Below are 26,103 nucleotides of genomic sequence, written 5' to 3' on the forward strand. Positions count from 1 at the left end.
AAATAAATAACGGATGGGGTACGACGGGGAGGTGGGGTGGAAGTTTGAGCAGTCAATATTTATGCATGTTGATGGTGTGCCAATCCAACTGAATTTTCCTGAGCCATTCACGTCCCAGCAACGGTGGTCCTCTATTTTTCAGTACATAGAGGTTCAACTGCTGTGTTTTGTCTCCGTAGGTCACTGTCACTTTAATTTTACCTTTGGGACGCACTTTCTGCCCTGTGTAAGTCTTTAGCAGTAGTTTAGTTCGTTTCAGAGGTAAGTGAGGAAACAGTCAGTTGCAGTTGTGGACAGAGGTTACTGTTAAAGCTGAGTCAGTATCCAACTCCATTTTCAGTCTCACGCCTGCCACTTGTGGAGTGATCCATATTACTCTTCGATCATCTGTGTCTTTCACACTATGAAGTTGCAGACAAAACAATTCACTTTTGTCTAAGTGACAGCATTGTTTTCTTTCATTTTGTGCACATTGTTGTATTTTCCTTTCTGGCGTTTCTTGTTTCTCTGTATTTTGTCCTTTTTCTGCTGTTTACTAGCTTTGCATACTCTGCCCTGTTTGCTACAGTTTCTACATTCTTTATCTTTAAACCAACAATCATCAGGGTCATGTGACCTGTTCCCACAACGGTAATGTTTCCCGTAACATTTCTTCCCTTTATTTCTGTTCAGTGACATTTTATTTGTGGCGTATAACAGATTTTTATTGTATCTCGAAAGCACCCCGTGCCGCTGTTTCCATTGATATAGTGATGTTTAGCGCTTTCTCTAATGTAAAGTCTCTTTCACACAGAAGCTTCTTCTGTGTGATTTCACAGTGCATGCCACACACTAACCTGTCCCTCAATGCGTCTGATAGATCAGCTCCAAGTTGACAACATTCTGATAATTTGCGCTATTTAGCACAATATTCAGAAATGCTTTCATTTTTGTTCTGATTCCGTTTATGGAATTTAAATCTTTCAGCAATGACCAATGGTTTGGAGTTTAAATGCTGTTGTAGAGTGTCTACTATTTACCCGTGGAAATGAAATACATAAACTATCATTATATGCAGATGATTTGTTGTTATATATCTCTAACCCGGAGAAGTCAATTCCTGCTATCTTAGATCTGTTAGCTCAATTTAGTAACTTTTCTGGTTACAAATTGAATCTTAGTAAGAGTGAATTATTCCCTTTAAATAAGCATGTACCTATTTATGGACGTTTACCATTTAAATTGGTTACTGATTCATTTATATACTTAGGGATAACAATTACCAAAAAATATAAAGATTTATTTAAAGCTAATTTTTTACCTTTAATTGATCAGATTAAACTTTTATTTACCAAATGATCCCCAATCTCTTTGTCTTTGATTGGTCGGATTAATGCTATTAAGATGATCATTTTGCCTAAATTTTTGTATATATTTCAATCGGTTCCAATTTTTATCCCAAAATCTTTTTTTGATAACGTAGATTCAAAAATTTCCTCATATATTTGGCAGAATAAAAATCCTAGGTTAGGTAAAAGGTATTTACAGAAATCCAAGAAGGAGGGGGGACTTGCCCTCCCAAATTTTAGGTTCTATTATTGGGCAATTAATATTCGATATTTAAAATTTTGGCTACAAGATTTGGACGCATCTTTAAACCCTCATTGGGTAAACCTTGAATCTAATTCATTACAAGGGTTTTCCTTGGGTTCGGTTTTAGGAACTTTACTTCCTTTTACTTCTTTTAAATCATATAAACAAATGAATAACCCAATAGTTAAACATACTTTACGTATATGGTTTCAATTCCGAAGATTTTTTTGGGTTTAATCAATTCATTCTAGCAAGTCCCATTATATCAAATTTTCTTTTTCAACCTTCCATGATGGATCAAGCTTACTTTGATTGGAAAACCAAAGGTATAATATCTTTTCGCGATTTATTCTTGGATAACTGTTTTATGTCTTTTGATCAACTCTCTAATAAATATAACTTACCCAGATCTCACTCTTTTAGATATTTACAGATTAGAAACTTTTTAATTACTGTCTCTCCTAATTTTCCACACCCATATCCAATGGACACTTTGGAAAAAATCTTAGACTTAAATCTTTCTCAGAAAGGTGTAATAGCAATTGTATATAATATAATTATGAATTTATGTCCTGATGCCTCTAATAAAATTAAAGCTGACTGGGAAAGAGAACTTGAGATTAATATACCGACTGAAAAATGGGAAAAAATTCTTCAGTTGGTGAATTCATCCTCTGTATGTGCTAAGCATAGGTTGATACAGTTTAAAGTAGTTCACAGGGCTCATATGTCCAAAGATAAACTATCTCGTTATTACTCTTATATTAATCCAATATGTGACAGATGCCAGTCTGAGATTGCTTCTCTAACTCACATGTTTTGGTCATGTCCCTTGTTGGAGAAATATTGGAAAGATATTTTTGATATTATTTCAACGGTCCTAAATATAGACTTACAACCTCATCCAATTACTGCTATCTTCGGACTACCAATGATAGACTTAAATAATTTAACCTCTTTATCACGAAGGATGATTGCATTTCTTACTTTAATAGCTAGAAGGTCCATTTTGTTGAATTGGAAAGAGATCAACCCTCCTGCAGTATTTCATTGGTTTTCACAAACTATGGTGTGTCTGAATCTGGAGAAAATTAGAAGTGCAGTTTATGACCCTTCTATTAAGTTTGAAAAAATTTGGAGGCCATTTATTCAGCATTTTCATTTGATGTAATTTGATCATTTCCAAACTTGTTTTATTTCTCTGTACTGTTGTTGGAGGGGAATGGAATCGTCGACGCTGAGGTTTTCTTCTTTTCCATTTTTAAGTTGTTAGTTTTGCCCAAGTCTTTTAGTTTAGTTTAGTTGTTTTTTTTTCTTTTGGGATGGGTTTTTTTTTCTCTTTTTCTTTCTTTTTTCTTTTTTTTTGCTTTATATTATCCGTGATCAGTTCTACATGTATGGGAGTTTTGGTAATTTCCACTATTTGGTTTTGCAATTACTCTTTTTTTAAATGTAACAATACATCTCATATTATCTGTATTATTGCTATGTTTTGTTTCTATATTTTAAAATTAATAAAAAGATTGAAAAAAAAAGTGTCTACTATTTGCTTGACTGTTTTGTCAGCTGGCTTTTCAGGGGTTAAATAGCTCCGTAGCAGGCCGTATGTTTTCGCGTCCATTAAACTAAGTAAGATGCTGGCTTTGTTTTCTTCATTATATAGTCATAGTCATACTTTATTGATCCCAGGGGAAATTGGTTATCGTTAACATCGTTAGCATCACAATATAACTTTATTCTTTCACTATAAGCCCAGTCTTCAATGCCACTATCAAATGCTGTAATGGTGCCAATTAACGCCATCCTTGTTATGTTAATTTATCCTTGTTATGTGAATTTAGCCCCGGTCCCTTGTCAATTTAGCCCCGGTCCCTTGTCAATTTAGCCCCGGTCCCTTGTTTTCTCTTTGACTTGCATGACCTTTTTTTTGCTAGCGTTGCAAGCGTACTCTGGCTAGATGCGTGTGTCGCTCCTTTTTTTCCCTCCCTTCTGGGGCTGCAGACCCTCAGCCCCTAGGGGTCAGCGCTAGCTGTGGACGATTTGCAGCTCCGACTGTGTCTCCTGCTTCCCTGGCTCATACCTTGTGCTTGTCCTCCGAGTGCTGTTATCAACTAAAACCCGGCGTTCTGGTAAGATGTAGGTTCATTAACCTCGTTGCCAATTTGTTGTGTATGTGGCCAGTTTATGCAACAAAGCTGTAAATAAAATGCTGGAGATGGGAGCTAAATCAACAGGGTTCTTTCCTAACTAAAACCGAACTGAACACACGTATATACAGATCCATACGCGCCTAATAATGCATGCTCAATACGATGTATTGGTCAACATAAATTTGTTGTATATTATACAGTAGGTTATATGGCACAGCAAGCATGACATACACCACCTTTCACTCTCACGCTTCCCTTGCTCATGCCCTGTCTCTAAGCTGCTTGGCCTTGAGGCCACTTGCCTCCTGGAACCTTCTCGGAGACAGCAAAGCACAGGATCGCTCAGTCAGCCTGAAAACACACCATTGAACAGTAGATCACATGCTTCAACAATACCAGAGCCACATTTAAAAGAAACAGATGTAAAAGAAGTGAAAGAAACAGTTTTGTGGACTATCTGGAAGATGTCTCTTGTTGAAGCATTATTCATTGGCCCCATCTTGACCATACATTTCATGTCTTCTTGACACCAGAATTCCTGTAAATTATTTATGGGTGTCACCATTCCTTTGATGCCTTGTTCATGTGGCCATTTTCATGATTTCATTGTCTGCAGAGCTGTTTTGTTGTGCATGTATTTAAATTTAATCTGATGAATATCGTCATCAATAGATTTATTGAAATTCTGATATACTCCACTAAGGAAAGATCTTTGAGAAGCCGTTAATTATTAAAAAATGGGTTGCCTGAAAAGTAGATTTTTTTCCCCTCTGTACTTCCTAAGGACTGGGGCTTTTGGAAGGAGTATCTGTATTCACAATACGCACCTAGCTGGATATGAAATCTTAAACCACATAAGAATGCTTGGTTTGTCATCCAGATAGTCTTCCACTTTCCATGATTTTATTCTGGATTCTGAATAAATGTAGTCTAATTTAGCATTTAGTACTACTGCACAAACAAGCTAAATTATTGTATGGCATGAAGAAAGTGAATGGTTCATTAAGGTTTTGCTGGGTGATTCATTAGCTTAGTCCAACTTGAGCATCAATATGACATTAAAGTAAAATTATTGAAATATTACTTTACTCATTTAACTGTTAGTGCATAAGTGAGTTGTATTTCCATCTTTTGACTCTGAGGTCATTTCAGATAATCGTGCTTAAGTTATATAAATTTGTAACTTGGGCTCAATTCAGGTTAAAATGCTAAAACACACTTCTTTTTACTTCTGCTTTGCACAACAGACTTGATTTTTTTTGTATACAAATGAGCAGCTTTGATCTAGCATTTAATCAGGTTCCATATCACTCAGTCATACCATAATTCTGTTTTAACATATTTTATAAAGGTTGTAACCATTTTATTATTCACATTTCATAATTATTCTTCACAAATCTGATTGGGAAGATTTCTAAATTAGTATAAAATTTTACTTTTGGATGGTAGAAGTGTATTTACATAAATGTGAAATTTGTAATTGTAGGAAATGTACACAGGTGTATTAATGTTGTTTGTCTACTAAGTTTTACTACTTGCTGATAGTGCCTTATTGTCAATAGCTTTTCCTAACCTGTTAAACATATAAGATACTTCAAGCACAGGATTAGTATAATGCAAATATATTCTTTAAAACTAACACACATAAAATGCTGAAGGAACTCAGCAGGCCAGGCAGCATCTATGGAAAAAGAGTACAGTCAATGTTTTGGGCTGAGACCCTTCAGCAGGACTGAAAAGTTGACTGTACTCTCTTTCATAGATGCTGCCTGGCCTGCTGAATTCCTCCAGCATTTTGTGTGTTACTTAGATTTCCAGCATCTGCAGGTTTTCTCTTTTTTGCCTTTAAAACAATTCCTGGTCTAAGTAAAACTAATGAGCAGTGTTATGAAAATGTACTTACACATACCATTTTAAAGTTTCCCATTCACACTTCCTTGACCTCATTTTCAAACAATCTTTCTATAATTTTGTAGGCTTACGCTGTGCAATTTGAAGTTGCAAACAGCAGTCTAGTATCATTTTACACCATTAGTGAAAGTTATATTTGCATTTTACTTTGCCATTTGTCTCGTAGTCACAATTGAGTGACAGGCATAAGTGGAGCACCAACACAGAGGCTGTGTACAAGAAGGGCCAGACTCGCCTCTACTTCCTGAGGAGATGGAAGTCCTTTGGAGTCTGCAGGCATCTCCTTCACATGTTCTACTAGTCTGTTGTCACCAGTACAATCTTCTGTGCGGTGATGTACTGAGGCAATGGCGTCAACACAGGTTTAGTAAACTGGTTAGGAAGGTTGGTTCTGTTATAGGAGTCAAACTGAACACACTAGAAGCTGTGGTGGAACAAAGGACCCTACAGAAAATCCTGGCAATTCTCGACAATGTTTCTCAGCCTCAACAAAGCAATTTTAGTAATGAACTAAGACAACTGCGCTGCTCCAAAGAGCACTATATGAGGTCATTCTTACCTTCTGCCATTAGGCTCTATAATGAGTCAATCTATAACCAGGGAAGTGATGACCCCCTCTTGTTAGACAGAGGTAACTTAATTTTTATTCTTTCTCTCTTCTCTTCTAATATCTGTATATCTGTGCACTTGTAATGCTACTGTGACACCGTAATTTCCTTAGGGATCAGTAAAGTATCTTTCTATGTATCTAGTTATAGCACAGAAAGAGGCCCATAGGCTCACCAAGTTCAAAGTGACCAAAAAAACACCCATTTTTACACAACCTGCACTGATCCTATTTTTGCTCCCCCATTTTCCCAGCAACAAAATACACACTGTACGTGCACACACACAAACAGGAATGTAAGATGGCCAAATAGCCTACTAGTCTGGGATGTGGAAGGATACTGGACAGCCCAGAGGAAACCCTTGTGATCACAGGGAGGACATGCAACTCCATACAGACAGAGTTAGAGGTTGTAATCAAACCCGAATTCCACACAAACGTCCACTGTCCGGTAAGATGGTGGCGCGTGCGAGCACGGAGGCCTCTCCGGCCAACCAAAGTGTTTTTTTACTTTGTAAAATTTTGTTTTTTTTTTACAATCCAAAGACAAAACTACTCCAAGAACATTGGGTAGTGCAGGGCTACTCCATCAGTGAGCTGCTTGTTGATCGGAGTAGCTTGGACTGGTGTTGGCAGCAGAGTCGGCCAACGTGTTGGAGAAGCTAGTTGGAATAACCGAGAAGGTGCTCAGAATATCTGAAGAGTTGGGTTGGGTTCAGAAGAGTTGACCTGGGCAGACTGTGTTGTGGCTGCTACTCGGAAGCATCGGAGCTGGTGCAGTATAACCATGGGAGATTGTCTTGGACATTTCACTTGTGATTGCAAGACTCCGTTGGACAGCAATAATGTTGCCAAGGGTCTGTTACCCTTATCTGGTAGAGGGACAGTTGACTTGGAAGCTGTGTAGCCTCAGTTGAAGCAAGAACTAGGCCTCAAGCCTCAGGTGTGCCTGCTGCTACAGTCCAGGTGAGAGACATAGAAGTGCTACAACGTGGTTGAGCTTGGCTGGGGCCTGAACTTGCCCATTAGTGCTGCTATCCCGTGTTCAAGTGGTGGACGGACAGACAGGATTGCGTGCCTCTGTACACTGCTGAAGGAACTGTACCGTTAACTGCTGGATATTTTCGCGTAGAGTCTTGGACTATACCAGGTTTTGCTCGCTATTTTTGAATGTTTGCTTGCTACTTTGAATGTTTTGCACCTCGGCCCCGGAGGAACACTGTCTCATTCAGCTGTTTCTTTGTATGGTTTGAATGATAATTAAACCTGATTTGATTTGATTTGAACTACTGTATTTGTGCCTTGATGTGGTTAAATTATAATAGTTGTTCTAAATTCTAATTTAATAAATTAGTTGATTTCATTACATTGCGTTCTTAGACCTTTCTCTTTGAATTAATACATTTGAATTTCCACCGTGGTCCACAAACAAGCAAGTCCATATCTGAAATTATTACAAAATTTAAGCTAAAGTGCAGCCTTCTGGTCAGTATACTGATGACCAGGACATGCGTGAATGACTTGGAGTCAACCGAGGCAGTGCCAACTTCTGCATTTTTCAAAAGTTCAAAGTAAGTTTCTTATTAAAGTATGTATATGTCGCCAAGTACTATCCTGAAAGTAATTTTCATGCAAGCATTTGCAGTAGAACAAAGAAATGCAATAAAATCATTGAAAAACTACACACAATCAAAGACTGACAAGCAACCAATGTGTAAAGACTAACTCAGTGTGTGTGAACCCTTAACTCCCGATGGAGTCGTCGGGGCGCTGTCATGACAAGCTTTTATGCTTATCGTATGGCATGTCTTGGGCATCTGAAACCTGGCGGAGCCCATCCCTCTCCAGGTTTTTTTTTTACGAGGTCGAGTTGTTAGCTCGACACTCAACCCAGGCACAGATGGAGAGCGTGCAAAGGAGCCGGCCGGATTCGTACTTGGGACCTCTCGCCCCGAAGTCCAGCGCTGATGCCACTACGCCATCAGCCGGCAAAAAAATAATAACGCATAAATAATATGGAGAATGAGTTGTGGATGCTTGAAAGTGAGTTCACAGTTTGTGTTCAGTAATCAGTTTAGTGTTATGGTGAATGAAGTTATCTATTCTGATTCAGGAGCCTGATGGTTGTAGGGTAATAACTATTCCCGAACCTGGTGGGATGGGACCCAAGGCTCCCGTACCTCCTTCCTGGTGGTAGCAGAAAACCGAGACCATGGCCTGGATAGTGGGGACATTAAACCCTCTTCCCTCACCTCACTCCATCTGCTGTTTTCCTCCTCTGCTGCCATCCGTAATTCACCTATTTCCACCTCCCAAATCTACCCCTTAACTTCCCAACCCATTCTCCACCTACCCATTTCCTTCACCTCTCCTGAACCTACCAATCATCCCAGGTTCACCACGCCCCTCTCCACTCAGTCCTAATGCAGGGTTTCAGACGCCCAGACAATGCTCGGCAAGACTGCTCTCAGTATTGACAATTCTTTCTCCTACCGACCACCACATCAGATGCTGCTCGATCCACTGAGTTCCTCCAGCAGATCGATTGATTTTCCAGATTCCAACATCTGCAGTTTCTTATGTGGCAGAAAAGGAAGTTTTATTTATCCTGCTCCTGATAGCCATACATTAAAACACACCCAAAGCAAAGGCACCATGCCTAATCTAGCACAGGTTCAGTGAGCCAATTTCCCAGCATAACATCAGAGAAAAATGTGGAATGAACATCTAATGATTAAGTTCTGACCATTCTACTTATTGAAAGAGATTCCTCAGTGATCCTGACCACAGTTTACATACTGCCAAAGGCAGATATTAAGCAAGCACTCAATATATTGAGTGTTGTGATTAGCAAATGAAAAACAGTCTGCCAAGACCCCTTTCTCATCCTTGCCAGGGACATCAGTCAAGCTTGCTTAGAGAAATCAGTGCCCAGCTATCATCAGCAAATCAACTGCAGCACCAGGGGTCACAGCTTACTGGATCACTGTTGCACTACTATCAAGAATGTCTACCATCCAATCCCTAGACTGCATTTCAAGAAATCTGATTATCTGGCTGTACTACCTGCATGCAGGCAGAAGCTTAAGAGCAAGGCATCAGAGGTAAGATGTGGTTACAGGAGGCAGAGAAGCAGCTATAGGATTGCTTCGAGTCATCAGAGGATCTGAATGTATAAACCGTGGTATTCAAGGACTTCATAAAGGCACTCATGGACTAATGTGTACCTATGAAATTATTCAAAGTCTTCCCCTAGCAGAAGCCCTGGATAAACCAAGAGAGCTGCAATGTGCTAAGGGCCAGATTGGTGGCTTTCAAGTGTGGCGACCCAGGAAAGTGCAAGAGGTCCAGGAGCGACCTCTGAAAAGCCATCTCGCATGGCATTGTGGTCCTGCTGCTACACTTGTTGAAATCAGTTGAGAAGGATGTACAGTCTCTTAAAGTAAAGCAAATATATTATTATCAAAGTACATACTGTATATGTTACCATATGCAACCCTGAGATTCATTTTCTTGCAGGCATGCACAGTAAATCCAAGAAACACAATAGAATCAATGAAAGACTGCACCTAATAGAATGGACAATCAATGTGCAAATGACATTGGAAAAATACAAAGGAATATGCACCAAGTCAGTAATAATGCTTAGTATTGGTTTGGAGGAGTATTTATTTCACTCAGATTGCTGTGAATCTTTGGCATTCTCTACTCTGGAATGTTCTGGAGGATCTGTTAGAGAGTTCAGTAAAACTGGTCAATAGATTTCTGAATATTAAGGAAAGTAAGATATGTGGTTTTCACAGGAAAATCAAGCTGTGGTAGAAAATTGGTTACAATCTTGATGAACATGAAGCAGGCTCAATGGGCCAGGTGGCTCACTCCTCATCATCTTCACAAATTCTTATGAGCACTTCATTCAGCTTATTGTGGGTATAAATAATAAGATGTACAGAATGGTCAGATTTTTCAAAGCCTCATCAATAGTGCCTAGTTTAACCTTTCAGTTAATTGATAATATCTCTTTAGTGCAAGAAATAAGCACTTTGTGGGAAATGGGTTGTTTGTGCAATAATAAAATCTGAAAACAATTGTTCAGATGCAATGGAAATAAAATGGCAAGAGACAGAATGTAAGATTAAAAATGAGAGTTAAATAAGATGATAAAGGTACAGTGGAAGTTAACAGGATAGATTTTGATATGTTAAGTGCAAATCTGTTGTTACTTTTGGCTAAATTTCATGAGTATGTAAGGGGCTTCATTTTATGAAATATGCTATATTGATGCAAGATTCTCCTTTTAGAAAGGGTTGATTTTAATCGTAACTAAGTTTATTTTGAATTGGAAACAGTACCAACATCGTGATCGTCAATAAAATTTCTTAAGCAAAATCAGAATCTATTTGACTAATGAGTGCATTTGCTAAGTAGAAGAATTAAGGTCAAAGTGGTTGGATCAGTTTCAACTTTTGATTGATGTATTTTCAGCAATTTGTATATCAGTAACTGATGAGATTCAAATAGTGTTTACAATTAAAACATTTATTCTGTTAGAAGTCAATGAATTGGCTGTAACATCATGTGAATCTTTGTTACCTTCCTTGCTTCTGCTTCCTTGTACAGTTCTCCTCCTTCCAAACTCTTGTTTACCTGGCTGTTCCTCATATTAACTAATACTGTCAGTTTCTCTTTCTCCAGATTGAAAGTGTGGCTATGGGCATCCACGTGTCACTTGTCTTTCAGTGGCCAGTGTGGCACAATCCTTGTTCAGGTGATCACTTTGAGCTCGTAGGCTTTTTGTTGCCTGTCACTTCAATATACTATCCCTTTCCCAGTTGGATCTCTTTGTGTGTAGCCTCCTATACTAGTACAACAAGGCTCAATGCAAGTTCAATGAATGGCACCTCACTTACCTGGGCATATTGTAACCTGCAGGGCTCAGTCAAATTTTCCAACTTTAGATTACTTGCTCTTTATTTTTGGCCAGTTTTGCCTACCTTACTGAATTTTTTTTTTGATATATTCAAACTATACAATATTACACATGTAATGCCCTGGTTCACATCTTTACTGTCGTGCTGTAGGTATTTCATTTAGCAGTTCTGTGAGGGCAGTCTGTTCTGCTTTCAGCCTGTTTGGGTTATTGTTGATGATAAGGGATGTGTGCCATCCAATTCATGAATGTGTGCCATCCAACTAAGAGGTTTTATTAGTGAGGGATACTAAGGTGGTCTTAGAGGTTTTTTTGTTCGGCGGGAGATGGAGAGAGAAGATGCTGGGGAGAGCCGGTTGAAGGATATGACCCAGTGGGAGACCTGTTTGTTTGAGATGGATTGTGAGCGCCGTTCGAAAGGTGGTGTGTGCTTTCACGTAGACTGAGGGCCCAGTGCATGAGTGACAGAGAAATTCAAGATGAGCTGCAACTTGTGCACATATGACTGTTTAATTAAAATGGGCCCTTTTTGTTTTTCTTTACTAACCCTTTAATCAAGTTAAGATTCATAAACATAATTCCTTTAATCGTATACAGTTCACTGTCTGTTATTTCATGGTACTAATTTGTAACGGTAACAAATTACACAGCATCCACACAAACCGAGGTTTGGGGACGGGAGAGCCGTCTCAATCTCACGAGTTTGACGGGACCAGAGAGGGTTTTCCCTAGTCTTACGGAGCCAAGGAAACCAGGGGATTTCACAGAGATCATACAAGATTAACAAGTTGTACCGGCAAGAAGCTGAATCTTATTTTAACTGCCTACTTTTTAATCCCTGAAAAAGAAATCCTTAGTCTGACATATTTTTGCTACTTGGTCGAACTTATTTCCTTCTTTCTCAATTCTAATGAAAGGTTTTGGACTGAAACATTAATTTTCTTTTCACAGGTTTTCAAACATGTTCTGTTTTTAGTTTTGATTTCCAATGTCTTATGTGTTTTTGACTTTTGTATTTCCTGCCACGTGCTGATGCAGAATGACAATTTGTTCTCTTTAGAACATAGAACATAGAATAGTACAGCACAGTACAGGCCCTTCGGCCCACAATGTTGTGCTGACCCTCAAACCCTGCCTCCCATATAAGCCCCCACCTTAAATTCCTCCATATACCTGTCTAGTAGTCTCTTAAACTTCACTAGTGTATCTGCCTCCACCACTGACTCAGGCAGTGCATTCCACGCACCAACCACTCTCTGAGTAAAAAAACCTTCCTCTAATGTCCCCCTTGAACTTCCCACCCCTTACCTTAAAGCCATGTCCTCTTGTATTGAGCAGTGGTGCCCTGGGGAAGAGTCGCTGGCTATCCACTCTATCTATTCCTCTTATTATCTTGTACACCTCTATCATGTCTCCTCTCATCCTTCTTCTCTCCAAAGAGTAAAGCCCTAGCTCCCTTAATCTCTGATCATAATGCATACTCTCTAAACCAGGCAGCATCCTGGTAAATCTCCTCTGCACCCTTTCCAATGCTTCCACATCCTTCCTATAGTGAGGTGACCAGAACTGGACACAATACTCCAAGTGTGGCCTAACCAGAGTTTTATAGAGCTGCATCATTACATCGCGACTTTTAAACTCTATCCCTCGACTTATGAAAGCTAACACTTTTTTAAAACTTATTCCAGCATTTGCGACCCAGTTCACTTATCTCTCAGCAACCATGGGTACACACTCAATTCTCCGGAGTCTGAAGCTTTACTCAAGTTCTGCTGTTTCCAATTCTATACTGGAGAAAAAGATCACAATCACCAAGAAAACACTTCCTCATTAATCACTGTAGCAGATTGGTCAATAAAGTGATTGATGTTGGAGTTCTATTGGCTGTTAAACTGGCTTGCTTTACTGTTACCTAAACATCTGTAAAAATAATATCTTCCCAAATTTTTCAGCTATTTAATCCAACTTTTTAAAATATGGATACTTGTCTCATTATTTTTATCATGCTTGTTAAATGACTCAGGTAACTTTGGATGACCCTATTGCATGAGACATTCTTATGATAGCTGGCTCTGAAATGTCGGGCTTGTTGACAGAAAAGATGCAAGACAAAGAACTTGTCGAAATTAATACCTAATGGCAATCATTTTGGTTTTGAAAAAGTTAGAGAATATATTCTTCAGGATATTTAGAGTGTTAAGCTATGCTTAATTTCTGATTTTTCTAGACAAATTTATCTAGGCTGGTGCTGCTTTGTTGGAAATAACCTTTGGATGAAATAGTACTGCTTGTTCAAATAGAGTCCCCATTGCATTAATAGTGTAACGGGGACATCACCTCTAATCTGACCAAATTTCCTCTAAGTGGAAGCTGAATAAACTGGTCCAGTTTGGAGTAGTTTTGCTCTACATTTAGAGTACTAAAGTTCAAGTACTTTTTTTGTGCCACAGCCAATAATGATTCAGATGACCTAACTGAGCTATCATTTATTTTATAGGTAGAAGAATGGTTGTGCTTAAACTGTCAGATGCAGAGAGCGTTGGGAATGGACATGACCACTGCACCTCGTTCCAAAAGTCATCAGCAATTACACTCTCCATCCCACCAGCCCCAAACAGAACCACAAGCAAATGTGCAGAGGCATTCTCAGTCAGATCATGGACTCCAAAAAGGAAAGACCACTCCGGTTAAAAGAGAACTCCCTAAAACCCCATCTGCTGTGCAAACCAGACCTGAAACCAAGATGCAACCCAGTCAGAGTGAAAAGCAAGGGTCAACAACTGATCAATCTCAACCACACCTTCATGGCCAACCAAAGCCTGTTGGCCCATCAGAGCCAACCAGGCCTATGGGTCAGAGTCAGCAAACGAAGCCTTCACCTGCAGAACAAAGGAGAGCAGCAGATAGTTCACCAGCAAGAACACAAGCTGGTCCAACCAGTATATCCCAGGAGCAGGAGGGCATTACTGGTAAACTGTTTGGGTTTGGAACTTCCCTTTTAAACCAGGCTACAAACCTTATATCCACACAGCCAGAACAGACTCCACCAGGCCAGCAATCACCTGCAAAAGGGTCTGCTGCTAAACAGGCTCCAAAAATAGTTTTCAGTGATCAAAGCACCGAAATGAGTTCAAAGTTACAGAGTTCGATACCAGGGATGCAAGTGAAAACTAGGAATGCTTCTTCAGTTAAACAAGTAAAACCAGAGCCAGTTGCTCAACAGAAAGAAGCCATCAAGCCCAAAGCATTGTGCCCATTATGTAAAACAGAACTGAATGTGGGATCGAATCAGCCTCCCAACTTCAACAATTGTACTGAATGCAAAGTCCAAGTGTGCAACATGTGTGGCTTTAATCCAACTCCACATCTAGTAGAGGTAAGACTTATTCAGAAAGCTATAAACACCACAGTGGGCTGTTCTTTATAATTGTAAACAGACCTAATATGGGATATAATATTGTCAATTAGAAATTTTTTTCTAAAAATGTCTGAGATTGTTGACACCTTCTGGAGTTGGAGATGTTGATGAAAGGAATTGTGTTTCTTTTTCCCTGGATGATTTTGTGGTAAAGACTTCGAATATTGAGAGGGAAGTGATTCTGAATAGTTTAATATTTTGTTTTTTTGTTTAGTTTTATTCTTCTGATAAATGATAACCTGATAACTGATGAATGATTTTGGCATTTAGTATGTCTTTTTGTACTGCAGTCTGCAGTCTAAGACAACTAGAAAATGTGCCAAGTTTGTGTAAACATTTGGAAATGTATGTGATATGAAAATATTGCACATTTGTTTTAAAATTATATTTTTGTATTTGGTATAGATGTTTTTGTGCGTGTAGTGACATATTTTGCTTCTTTTCCTGAAAAATTCATTGATGTGTTTGAATATCTTTTCAAGACTGACCAACCAAGCATATTTGACTAAATCTCCAATTAAGTCACTGAATAATTGAACAACGTAGAATTGTTTATAATTGGAGTAGATTTTGGTTTAAGGCAGAACCACCACAAGATAAGAATGGCTTAGAAATGCGTTCACTTTTGCTTCAGCTTTATGCTATTGAAAATCAATTTGTCCCAGAGTAAAACGTGATTTTAAAAATCAATACTGGGTTATTTCATGTTAGACTGGAAATTTATCTGGTATTCACTGAAGTGATTTGCACTTGGGGATGGGGGTACATGTTATGAATTTCCAGTGCCACACATCCTCATGCAGAGCCACATGAAATTCAATTATGTTCCAAGTCATAAGCCACTAAGGTTTTCATCATCTTGCTTGCTGTGGAGTTGTATAAATTCTAAACACATTCACAATTTCACTTGTATCTTCTGTACTTGGCACCCTGCACCTGAGGTTGATATATTATTCCAAACTCTGTTGTCAAACATAACTGAGGTTTCTGAATCTGGAAACACTACAAAGAATTTATGCATCATACTCCATCTGTTATTGCTGATAGAACTGAAACTGAAGCAAGTGCCTTTAACCTAATGAGAAAAGACCAAAGCCCTCTATCCGGCAAGGACCCATTGGCCTATTTAGACCTCTCTGAGCAGCTGTGACTATTGAAGTTTAAGGTCTAACAAAGTGGTTGATATAAAATTGGTGGCCTGAGTTTTGGCTTCTACTTGTCAGAGCTGCTCTTATAGCTGAAGTTACTGTCATATTCTGATTCATAGCCTTGAGATCATTCCAGATACTTCTGGCTGATATGTGCCATATTTCATTTGTTGTTCACAGTGATATAAATGACGCAACAAGTGCTCTATGCTTCAGGGAAGTAATTTCCTCCATTGTTCCATAGTATAAATCTGTCAGGGTCAATAACATGCACGTATTTAGTGGTTTCCCCAAATTGACACTTGTGTTTCCATTCAGAACTTAATGTTGGTGGCATGAAAGTCTTGCATTTATGAACAATGCTCAGTTTGTGAGTGACTGTGAGTAGAGCTCATTATGATATTTTTCTTGCAGCCACAATGCCACCAAATTTTCAGCTCTGTTTAGGTGATTTCATAGTTTTATCTGTTGATATGGAGGCAGTGCAAACCTGATGTATGAGAAATGCCTCACAATCTCAGGAGTGAAATCACTGTTAGTGATTTATAATGACTAAATTTGATTAGTTTGAATTATATTTCTGGAACAGTACATTTTTCTGCCACAAAGGCGTGAATTCTGTCTATTCAAGTGGTCTGCCAAAGCCACACTTCAATTAACTCTAGTATGATTGTTGAGTGCGTGTTAATAGTCCAACCTAAGAATATTGTTCATGCCATGAAAGACCACTCCTTATTGAAAGCTCTGCATCTATTGGAAAATAGATAATGGAGTCCACCGCCAAGCTTACAATCTGTTAGTACTGTGAAGCTAACAGCGACAGTGCCAACTTCAAAGCTAAAACATGGCCTTGCCTTTTATTATCAAAATAAATGATCTAGCATCTGTGTCTCTATGATATTTTATCTCTCTATTGATACTATAGTCATAGAGCTTTCCAGGCCTTTTTGCCTCCGCATTCATGCTGAATTTTTTATGCATCTGCACTAAACCATTTGCTTGTACTAGGCCCATTTCTTTCTGTGCTCACCTATTTAAGTGAGTTCCATTCTGTCTACTTTAAAACCTCTCACCCAAATCCTCTAAAGCTCCTTTCTTTCATATTAAAACTATGCTGCCTTGTTTTTACTATGCCTACCTTGGGGGATAAACTTACTGATTATCTACCATCACTATGCCCCTAGAAGAGGTATGCTTCTATCAGGTCACCCCTCAGCCTCTTTATCATTTAATTTAGCATAATTAAATTCCATCTGCTCCTGCTTTGCCCAACCATTGGATTTTTATCTGAACTGATGTAGCGATATCAGAGTTTGATTATCATTATGTTCTGCTCTGAAATGTATCAGTTTATCTACAACCACAGATGTTAGTGTTTCCTTTTTGATGACAGCATAAATCACATGGAATTTTCTTTTTGTATGCTGTAAGGTTTGACTATTGAAGAGGAGTTTTTCAAGAATCTTGCTCTCATCTTCCATTGTGTTAATAAGCCATTGCCCTCATGGTGCAGAGTATCTTTGCAATTTGGTTAATCCTCCTAAAATGGTAGGGCAGTCAGCCATGTTAGTGCTTGCTCAAGATATCAATTTCAATGACAGAGGAAAAGGAAGTGAAATGAAAAGTTGTCACAATGTCAGGGCTTACACAATGATTTACAGCCAATGACCATCATCTTCTGCCTTTAACGTTTTGGTCTGGCAGTATATTTTTTCAGATGGGCAGGTGTTGAAGTTATTTTTTTACATAATCCTTAAAGGGTTGCATTCAACACTGAATGATTCATAGGCATATGTGTATGGAATTGGAGATTTACAATGATGAAGCAAATAGCTGTTCAAAATCAATAAATGGTTCAATAAATACAGAGACTTGAAATTCTATTTTGGCTAAATGATGGTTTAAGGCAGCACCTAAATTTCTTTCTGGTTGTCAGAGAAAAAATTATCTCTTCCAAGGTAAACATAAAAATAAAGCTTGCCCAAATTAACATTCAAAGATGCTTGTAATTGATGGAAGCAAAGTAGAAAACCCAGTGGGAAATGCAGTCTTGAATATCAATTGAGGGAACTGTCAAAGAAGGCCTGCCAGGCCTTTTACCTAATGGACCTTCCCTCCACCCAGACATGCTTAGCTCAATATACTTGTGGAAGAAAATGATAACGTTAAGATTAAGTTTTGAATTAAATGTTATTGTCAAGCTTGACGAGCTAGATGTTGGTTAAGACCTGGGTCATGAGGGTGACAGGCTAAGAAGCAGACGCTGCCTTGCTTGTAGCCAAACATATTGTTAACCTTTTCCCAAGATTGTCTAGCAAGTAGCAAATAGAAGAACTAACTGTAGGCACGAATCTCTAATTTTGTGCATCGTGCGGGAATGTTAGTAAGCTTTAGATAGCTAACAAGTTCTTTGGAAGTCGCTGACCAAGTATGTTTAGATATTGCGTATTGCCCAAAATTTACTGTATAAATCTAAGATGAAACCTGACATTGTCGGAGTCGTAAGGCAACGGCTCCACGTAATCAAGTGGTTAACAGTATACTGAGGTCTGTCTTTTTATTTCTGTTCCCTGATAAAGTAAAGTCTCTCACAGTGATTGGTGACAAAATTCTTTTACGGTAACTCGGAGTAAATCCTTCAACAATATTACTTCCACTGTTGCCAATGAATAAGGCTACATGCAACCACATATTGTGTAGCAGTGTGTCTGATAAATTATATCGTGGAGTAGAGTGTTCTGTTATTCTACCATCTTCATCTCTACATTAAATCATAACATTTTAAATGAGTCATTTAGTGATATGGGGCAGCACAGTGATGCAGTAGGTAGTGCTGCTGCTTTGGTGACAAATCTGACCATGGGTACTCTCTGTAAAAAGTTAGCATATTCTGCTTGTGACAGTGTGAGTTTCTCCCAGGTGTTCTAGTGTCCAATCACATTCTAACGCATATCAACATCTTAAACATCTTCCCCACCTTGCCCTGATTCTCTTCTCACTCAGCCATACTATGGATGAATTCTTGTGGTCTATTAATATATATATATATATTAATAGACCACAAGAATTCATCCATAGTATGGCTGAGTGAGAAGAGAATCAGGGCAAGGTGGGGAAGATGTTTAAGATGTTGATTGACATGTTCAAGAGGCTAGGTGAAAAGGAAATAAGTAGGGGAACAGTATTGATGTGAGAGGACATGATGAGCTAAATGGCTGTCTTTTGAGTAAGAAAATAAAACATGAAAAAATACTCTGACTTGTTGTATACTGAGCCAATACTTAAAAGTTATTTTAAAGGATGGGTAGAAGGCATTTTTGTTAAGATCAAACTTGAAAGAACAGAACTCATATTCACTAAATTAAAATATGTTTATGATAAACTATGAAATGCATTGTGCTCACTGATTTCAAGATCTAGCTACAAAATTCAGGTCAATGACATTCAGATTCATTGATGGGGCATATGTTGTAAAGCTCCCTAAATTGCCAAGAAAATACACAAATTTGGAAGGGAAACTAAAAAAGGATGGAAATATCTAACAATTTCATCATTATCTATTTTCACAAGCCCCAGATGCTGTGGATCCTGCTGAGTTCATGTTCAGCATTTGCAGATTTTTTTTCAGTGTCAATATGGAAAGTATTCGACAAGTCTTTCTTTTTAATACTTCAAGTAACATTGTCAAGATACGTTGCTATGGCAGCTGTGCCTTTTTGTAGTAACAATGCCTGTTTTTTTCTCTCTCTTCCCCACTCACTGTTTTATGTAACAGATTATGATCAAGAGGCTGTTGCATGTAGATTTCCAGAGGTGTATATATGAAAAATAATGATAAAGGAGTAAAGACTTTATGTTGAAGCAATTGATTTCCATTCCCTGGAATCGTATAAGTAATGTTGTAACTCACAGCAAGAGATATGGTGTAGTTTTCTGGCCCCATTCCTAGGAAGTTGATTGAATGTAGAAATCGATAAGAGTAGTTTTGGTGAAGTTCTTAGAAGTTACTGTATGTTTCATTGCAATTCCCGTTTGAACAGGGAGGTAAAGTAACGTGTTCTTCAATGTCACTGAAGATCAAAAATACAAAGCAACATCTTGTTTTGTGAAGGCCTTCATTTTCCACCTTTCCACAATGGTTACAGTTCTGACAAAGTATCTTCAATAGGAACCAACTGGCTAGATGCAGGGTCTGCAATCCAGGAAAATGTAATATGTCAGAAATTAATAATCATAAAAATGAGATTCTGTGATATTGGAAGAGGGTACAGAATCAGGTAAAGGGAAAGCCATGGCTGAGTATAAAATCCAGGATTAGATTTTACCGCAAACTCATGTAGTGCCAAAATAAAAAGTGATTTGGACTTGGTGCAGAGATATGGAGCAAGGTTAGATTTGGGAAATGAGGCTTTGGCTCGAGAGGCTTCAGTGAGGTGAGGAAGAAGCTAGTAGTTTAAGCTTTTTCTCAGGTTTTTTTTTATTTGTCCAATGATGAGAATGGATCCCGGTTCAGTGGTGTGGTACTAGGCAATGAACCTGGTTAGATAACGGATCTCTTCATGAGTGAGCATTTTGGAGACAGTGACCACAACTCCCTGACCTTTACCATAGCCTTGGACAAGGATAAGAACAGGTGATATGGGGTAGTATTTAATTAGGGAAGAATGAATGATGATGCTGTTAGACAGTAATTTGGGAGCATAAATTTGGAACAGATATCCTCAGAGACATGCACAATGGAAGTGGAGGTTGTTTAGAAGACACCTGCTTGGGTTCTGGCTATGTTTGTCCCATTATAGCAGGGAAAAGATGGTAGGGTGAAGGAACCATGGTTGACAACAAATGTGGAATATCCAGTCATGAGGAAGAAAGAAGCATACTTAAGGATTAGAATGGAAGGGTCAGATAGGGCTTCAGAGAGTTACAAGGTAGCCAGAGGAAGAGCAGAAGGTGACTAGAGTGAGGGTAGGTCCAGTCAGGGATAACGGAGGAAATATGCCTGGAGTTACAGAGGTAAGGGTAGTCCTTAATGAATATTTTGCTTCAGGATTCACCAGTGCGAGGGACCTTGACAAATGTGAACAGGCCTGATATGTTGGAATATGTCAACATTAAGAAAGAGGATACGCTGGAAGTTTTGAAAAACTTTATGACTGAGAAGTTCCTGGAACTGGGAGAGATATACCCCAGGTTAATGAGGGAAGAAAAAATTGCTGTGCCTTTGGTGATCTTTACATCTTCACTGACCGCAGAAGTAGTGCCAGAGAATTAAAGGGTGGAAAATGTTATTCCTTTGTTCAAGAAAGGGAGCAGGTAGAACCTTGGAACTATAAACCAGTGAGTCTTACATCATCAGTGGGCAAACTATTGGAGAGGATTCTTAAAGACAGGATTTATGAGCATTTGAAGAAGCATAATCTAATTAGGGATTATCAACATGGCTTTGTGAGGAGCAGGTTTTGTCTCATGGGCCTGATTGAGGTCTTGAAGTTACGAAACAAAATGATGAAGGCACAGCAGTGGATGTGGTGTATATGGATTTTAGTAAGGTATTTGACAAGGTTCCACATGGTAAGCTCATTCAGAAGGTCAGGAGGCATGGGATCCAGGGAAACTTGGCTGCATAGATTCAGACTTGGTTTACCCACTATAGGCAGTATGTGATTGTAGATGGAGTGTTTTCTGCCTAGAGTACATTAACCAGTGGTATTCCAAATGGATCTGTTCTGAGACCCCCTGCTCTTTGTGTTTTTTTTAAATAAATGACTTGGACGATGAAGTGGAAGGGTGGGTTAGTGAATTTGCGGATGACATGGAGTTTGGCGGTGTTATGAATACTTCAGAATAGCGATGTTGATAGGATGTAGAGCTAGGCCAAGAAGTAGCAGATGGTGTTCAATGTGGAAAAGTGGAAAGTGAAAGACTTTGCAAGGTTGAGGAAAGGTTAACGCAAAATAATCTGCAGATGCTGGGGTCAAAGCAACACTCAAAACACACTGGAGGAACTCAGCAGGTCGGGCAGCATCCGTGGAAATGATCAGTCGACGTTTCGGGCCGGAACCCTTCGTTAGGACTGCAGAGGGAAGGGGCAGAGGCCCTATAAAGAAGGTGGAGGGAGGGTGGGAAGGAGAAGGCTGGTAGGTTCCAGGTGAAAAACCAGTAAGGAGAAAGATAAAGGGATGGGGGAGGGGAAGCAAGGAGGTGGTAGGCAGGAAAGGTGAAGAAGGAATAGGGGAAAACACAATGGGTAGTGGAAGGAGGTGGAACCATGAGGGAGGTGATAGGCAGGTGGGGGAGGGGGCAGAGTGACATAGGGATAGAGGAAGGGAGGGGGAGGGAATTACTGGAAGTTGGAGAATTCTATGTTCATACCAAGGGGCTGGAGACTACCTAGACGGTATATGAGGTGTTGCTCCTCCAAACTGAGTTTAGCCTTATCATGGCAGTAGAGGAGGCCACGTATGGACATATCTGAATGGGAAGCAGAGTTGAAGTGGGTGGCTACTGGGAGATCCTGTCTGTTGTGGCGGACGGAGTGGAGGTGCTTGACGAAGCGGTTCCCCAATCTGCGTCAGGGATAACGGAGGAAATATGCCTGGAGTTACAGAGGTAAGGGTAGTCCTTAATGAATGTAGAGGAGGCTGCACCGGGAGCACCGGATGCAATAGATGACCCCAACAGACTCACAAGTGAAGTGTTGCCTCACCTGGAAGGACTGTTTAGGGCCCTGAATGGTGGCAAGAGAGGAAGTGTAGGGATAGGTGTAGCACTTGCGCTTACAGGGATAAGTGCCGGGTGGGAGATCCGTGGGGAGGGACGTGGATCAGGGAGTCGCGGAGGGATTGATCCCTGCGGAAAGTGGAGAGGGGTGGAGAGGGAAAGATGTGCTTAGTGGTGGGGTCCTGTTGAAGGTGGCGGAAGTTGCGGAGGATAATGTGCTGGATCCGGAGGCTGGTGGGGTGGTAGGTGAGGACAAGGGGATCTCTGTCCCTGTTGTGGTGTCTGCCCCCTCCCCCAGCTGCCTATCACCTTCCTCATGGTTCGGCCTCCTTCTACTACCCATTGTGTTTTCCCCTATTCCTCCTTCACCTTTCCTGCCCATCACCTCCCTGCTTCCCCTCCCCCATCCCTTTATCTTTCCCCTTACTGGTTTTTCACCTGGAACCTACCAGCTTCTCCTTCCCACCCTCCCCCCACCTTCTTTATAGGGCCTCTGCCCCTTCCCTCTATAGTCCTGACGAAGGGTTCTGGCCCGAAACATCAACTGATTGTTTCCACGGATGCTGCCCGACCTGCTGAGTTCCTCCAGCGTGTTGTGAGTGAGGAAAGATCAAGCGAGGCTCGGGTTTTTTCTTTCTCTCTGGAGTGAAGGACAATGAGAGCTGATTTACTGGAGGTGTGTAAGATGATAAAAGTTATAAATAGACTGGACAGCCAATGCATAGTACAAGGGGGCATAATTTTAAGGTTTTGGAGGAAAGTATAGAGGGATTGCAGAGGTGTGTGTGGAACACACTACCAGCAGTGGTGGTAGAGGTAGATACATTAGGGACATTTAGGGCTCTCTTAGGCACATGGATGAAGGAAATCTGTAGAGCTGTGTGGGAGAGAAAGGTTAAATTGATCTTCGCGTAGGTTATAAAGTCGTTACACATCAGGAGCAGTAGGGCTTGCACTGCAGTCTTTTATGTTCAGTAAGAGTTTCAGCGTTGGGGTTGAAGGATGGGTGATAATGAGATTAGAGAATCATTGTTAAGAATATCAGCTTCGGAAGGCTCAGAAGCTTGGCTACATGTGAAAATAGATGTCAAGCTTGCAAACAGACTGGAAAGCAGATGAGTCTATGATTAGAGAATTTAAAAAAGTACCCAGAGGCAACAGAAGAATTGCGAGCTGCTAGTGAATTGGAGGTGGGCATACAAGCGGATTCTGACATGCTTTTGGTTGATTTCATTGGGTCACTATGTTTAGATGAGAAACAGGAGGAAGCAAAGACATTCTCTTTCAAGAATCTAGAGGGGAGATTAGGAGTAGGAAGAAACCTCTGTAGGTAACTGTCGAGCAATGAATGATTAGAGGTAGATTTGAGTACTTGAGTCCTCTCATAATTAGCTCAAATATATAACGCATCATGGCTGTAACCATACACGATGCTTAGCACCACAGACACAAGAGGGAAGGGCTCTGCATTCTGAGTAACTTTCACAGGCCTGCAACAGAATGATTGAAAGTGGGTGAATTTTAATTCCAGTTGTCAAGTGTTCAATAATTATGCATGCTTCGTAGATGAGTGATAATCAGTTGAATGAAAGTAAATGTCACCTACTTAACTATATGCTCTGTTGATATTTTAGTATTTGAAACATACTTTAAAATTTTGATGTCTTGCATTTCAATGGAGTACTTGCAATTTTTTGTGCTGGACCACTTGAAGATTAAATTACTTGAAATTACTTTACAAGTTCATTAAAACAAAACATTCTACAGGTGCTGGAAATCTTGAGAAACCCACACAAAATGCTGGAGGAGCTCAGCAAGTTAGGTAGCATCTATGGAGAGGAATAAAGAGTCAACAGTCTGGGCTGAGATCCTTCATCAGTGCTGTAAATGAAGGGAGCAGGTCTTGGCCCAAATCATTGACTGTTTATAGATGCTGCCTGACTTGATGAGTTCCTTCATAAATTTGTGTGTGTGAGTTCCTTCATAATATTCGATGTAATTAAAAGGTGATAGATAAATCCTTGAAAGATCTATGCATTTAGGGCCTTAAATTTTTATCCTTTTATGGGATTAATTTTAATCCAATTCATTTTGTTGCTGTTGTTTTAAGGCAGCTTCAGTCACCCCTCAAACCCTTCTGCAATCTCAATTCTTACCAGATTTTATCTTCTATTCAAATTAATTTCCATACCCAATCTGTGAGTGACTCATTCCCAATACTTTATCTGTAGGCTGTACTGGTTGCATTGGCAGCAGAGCAAATGTAAGCCACTGACTCACTGAAGCCTTGAGCCTCAATCAGAATATCTGAGAACAGTCATAGGTCATATCAAGCCTACAGGTTATAGTGTAAGTAATATCAGCACAAGCTGTGTTAAGGTTCTGTTCAGTGTGTGGAGAGCAGAGGAAGCTCTAAATGCATCACCAGCACTAGCTTACCCACCGTTAAGGATTAATTATATACAGTTTCTCGAAATATGGCAGAGAAAAGACCAGCAATATCATGAAGCATCCCACCCATCCTACCCATGTACAATTTGTCCCACTCCCTTCAGAGAAGAGGCTACATAGCATCCATGCCAGGAACACAAGACTCAAAAAGTTATTTTCCCCAAGCTATCAGGCTGATCAACACCTCTACCCATTGACCCACTACCACAACTTGCACATCACCTCACATCCCTTCATGTACATGCAGTCAGTCTATGTATAGAACAGCTGTACTTTGTATCTTATAGGATTTATATTTAATTTATCATTTTTAATTATGTTCTTTCTACCTATTGTGCTTTTTATGCTGCATCAAATCTGGAGTAAAAAATAATTTTGTTCTCCTTTTCATTCATGTTCTGAAGTATGACAATAAAAGAAATCTTGATTCTTAAATTTTGAAACAGCCCAGAGATGACTTGTGGTCAATCTCATTGGTTTGACAGGACTAGAATATAAAAGCAAGGATGTAATGTTGAGGCTGTATAAAGCACTGGTGAGGCCTCACTTGGATTATTGTGAGCAGTTTTGGGTCCCTTATCTAAGAAAAGATGGCTGACATTGGAGAGGGTTCAAAGGAGGTTCACAAAAATGATTCTGGAATTGAAAGGCTTGTCACATGAGCATTTGATGTCTCTGGGCCTCTACTCACTGGAATTCAGAAGAATGAGGGGTGACTTCATTGAAAGCTTTTGAATTTTGAAAGGCCTTGATAGAGTGGATGTGGAGAGGATGTTTCCTAAGGTGGGGGGGGGGAGGTCTAAGACCAGAGAATACAGCCTCAGAATAGAGGGGTATCCTTTCAGAATGGAGATGAGGAATTTATTTAGCCATAGAGTGGTAAATCTGTGGAATTTGTTGCCACAACTGGCTATGGAGGACAAGTCATTGAGTATATTTAAGGTGGATTCTTGATTAGTCAGGACATGAAAGGATATGTGGAGAAGGCAGTAGATTGAGGTTGAGAGGGAAAATGGATAAGCCATGATGAAATAACAGAGCTGACCTGGTGGGCCAAATGGCCTAATTCTGCTCCTATATCTTATGGTATAAGCCTCAATTTAGGGTGAGATGCTCTTTTATTGATTCTTTTTAAGCTGTGAACACTGGTCCCATGTGACTCAGTAATTCAGAACAAGCATCAGCTTATTGAGGTC

General features: G+C 39.7%; 1 protein-coding gene across 1 annotated transcript in view; it reads left to right on the forward strand.

Moving 5' to 3' along the window:
- The window catches only part of bsnb (bassoon (presynaptic cytomatrix protein) b), a 286,377-nt gene that overhangs the window by 26,612 nt on the left and 233,662 nt on the right, over positions 1-26,103 (forward strand). The window contains exon 2 of the mRNA XM_072280074.1: positions 13,672-14,546. Coding sequence (XP_072136175.1) covers positions 13,672-14,546 — 875 coding nt within the window. The remainder of the gene's footprint in view (positions 1-13,671; positions 14,547-26,103) is intronic.

Source organism: Mobula birostris, chromosome 16 (genome assembly GCF_030028105.1).
Source record: "Mobula birostris isolate sMobBir1 chromosome 16, sMobBir1.hap1, whole genome shotgun sequence".
Lineage (NCBI taxonomy): Eukaryota > Metazoa > Chordata > Chondrichthyes > Myliobatiformes > Myliobatidae > Mobula > Mobula birostris.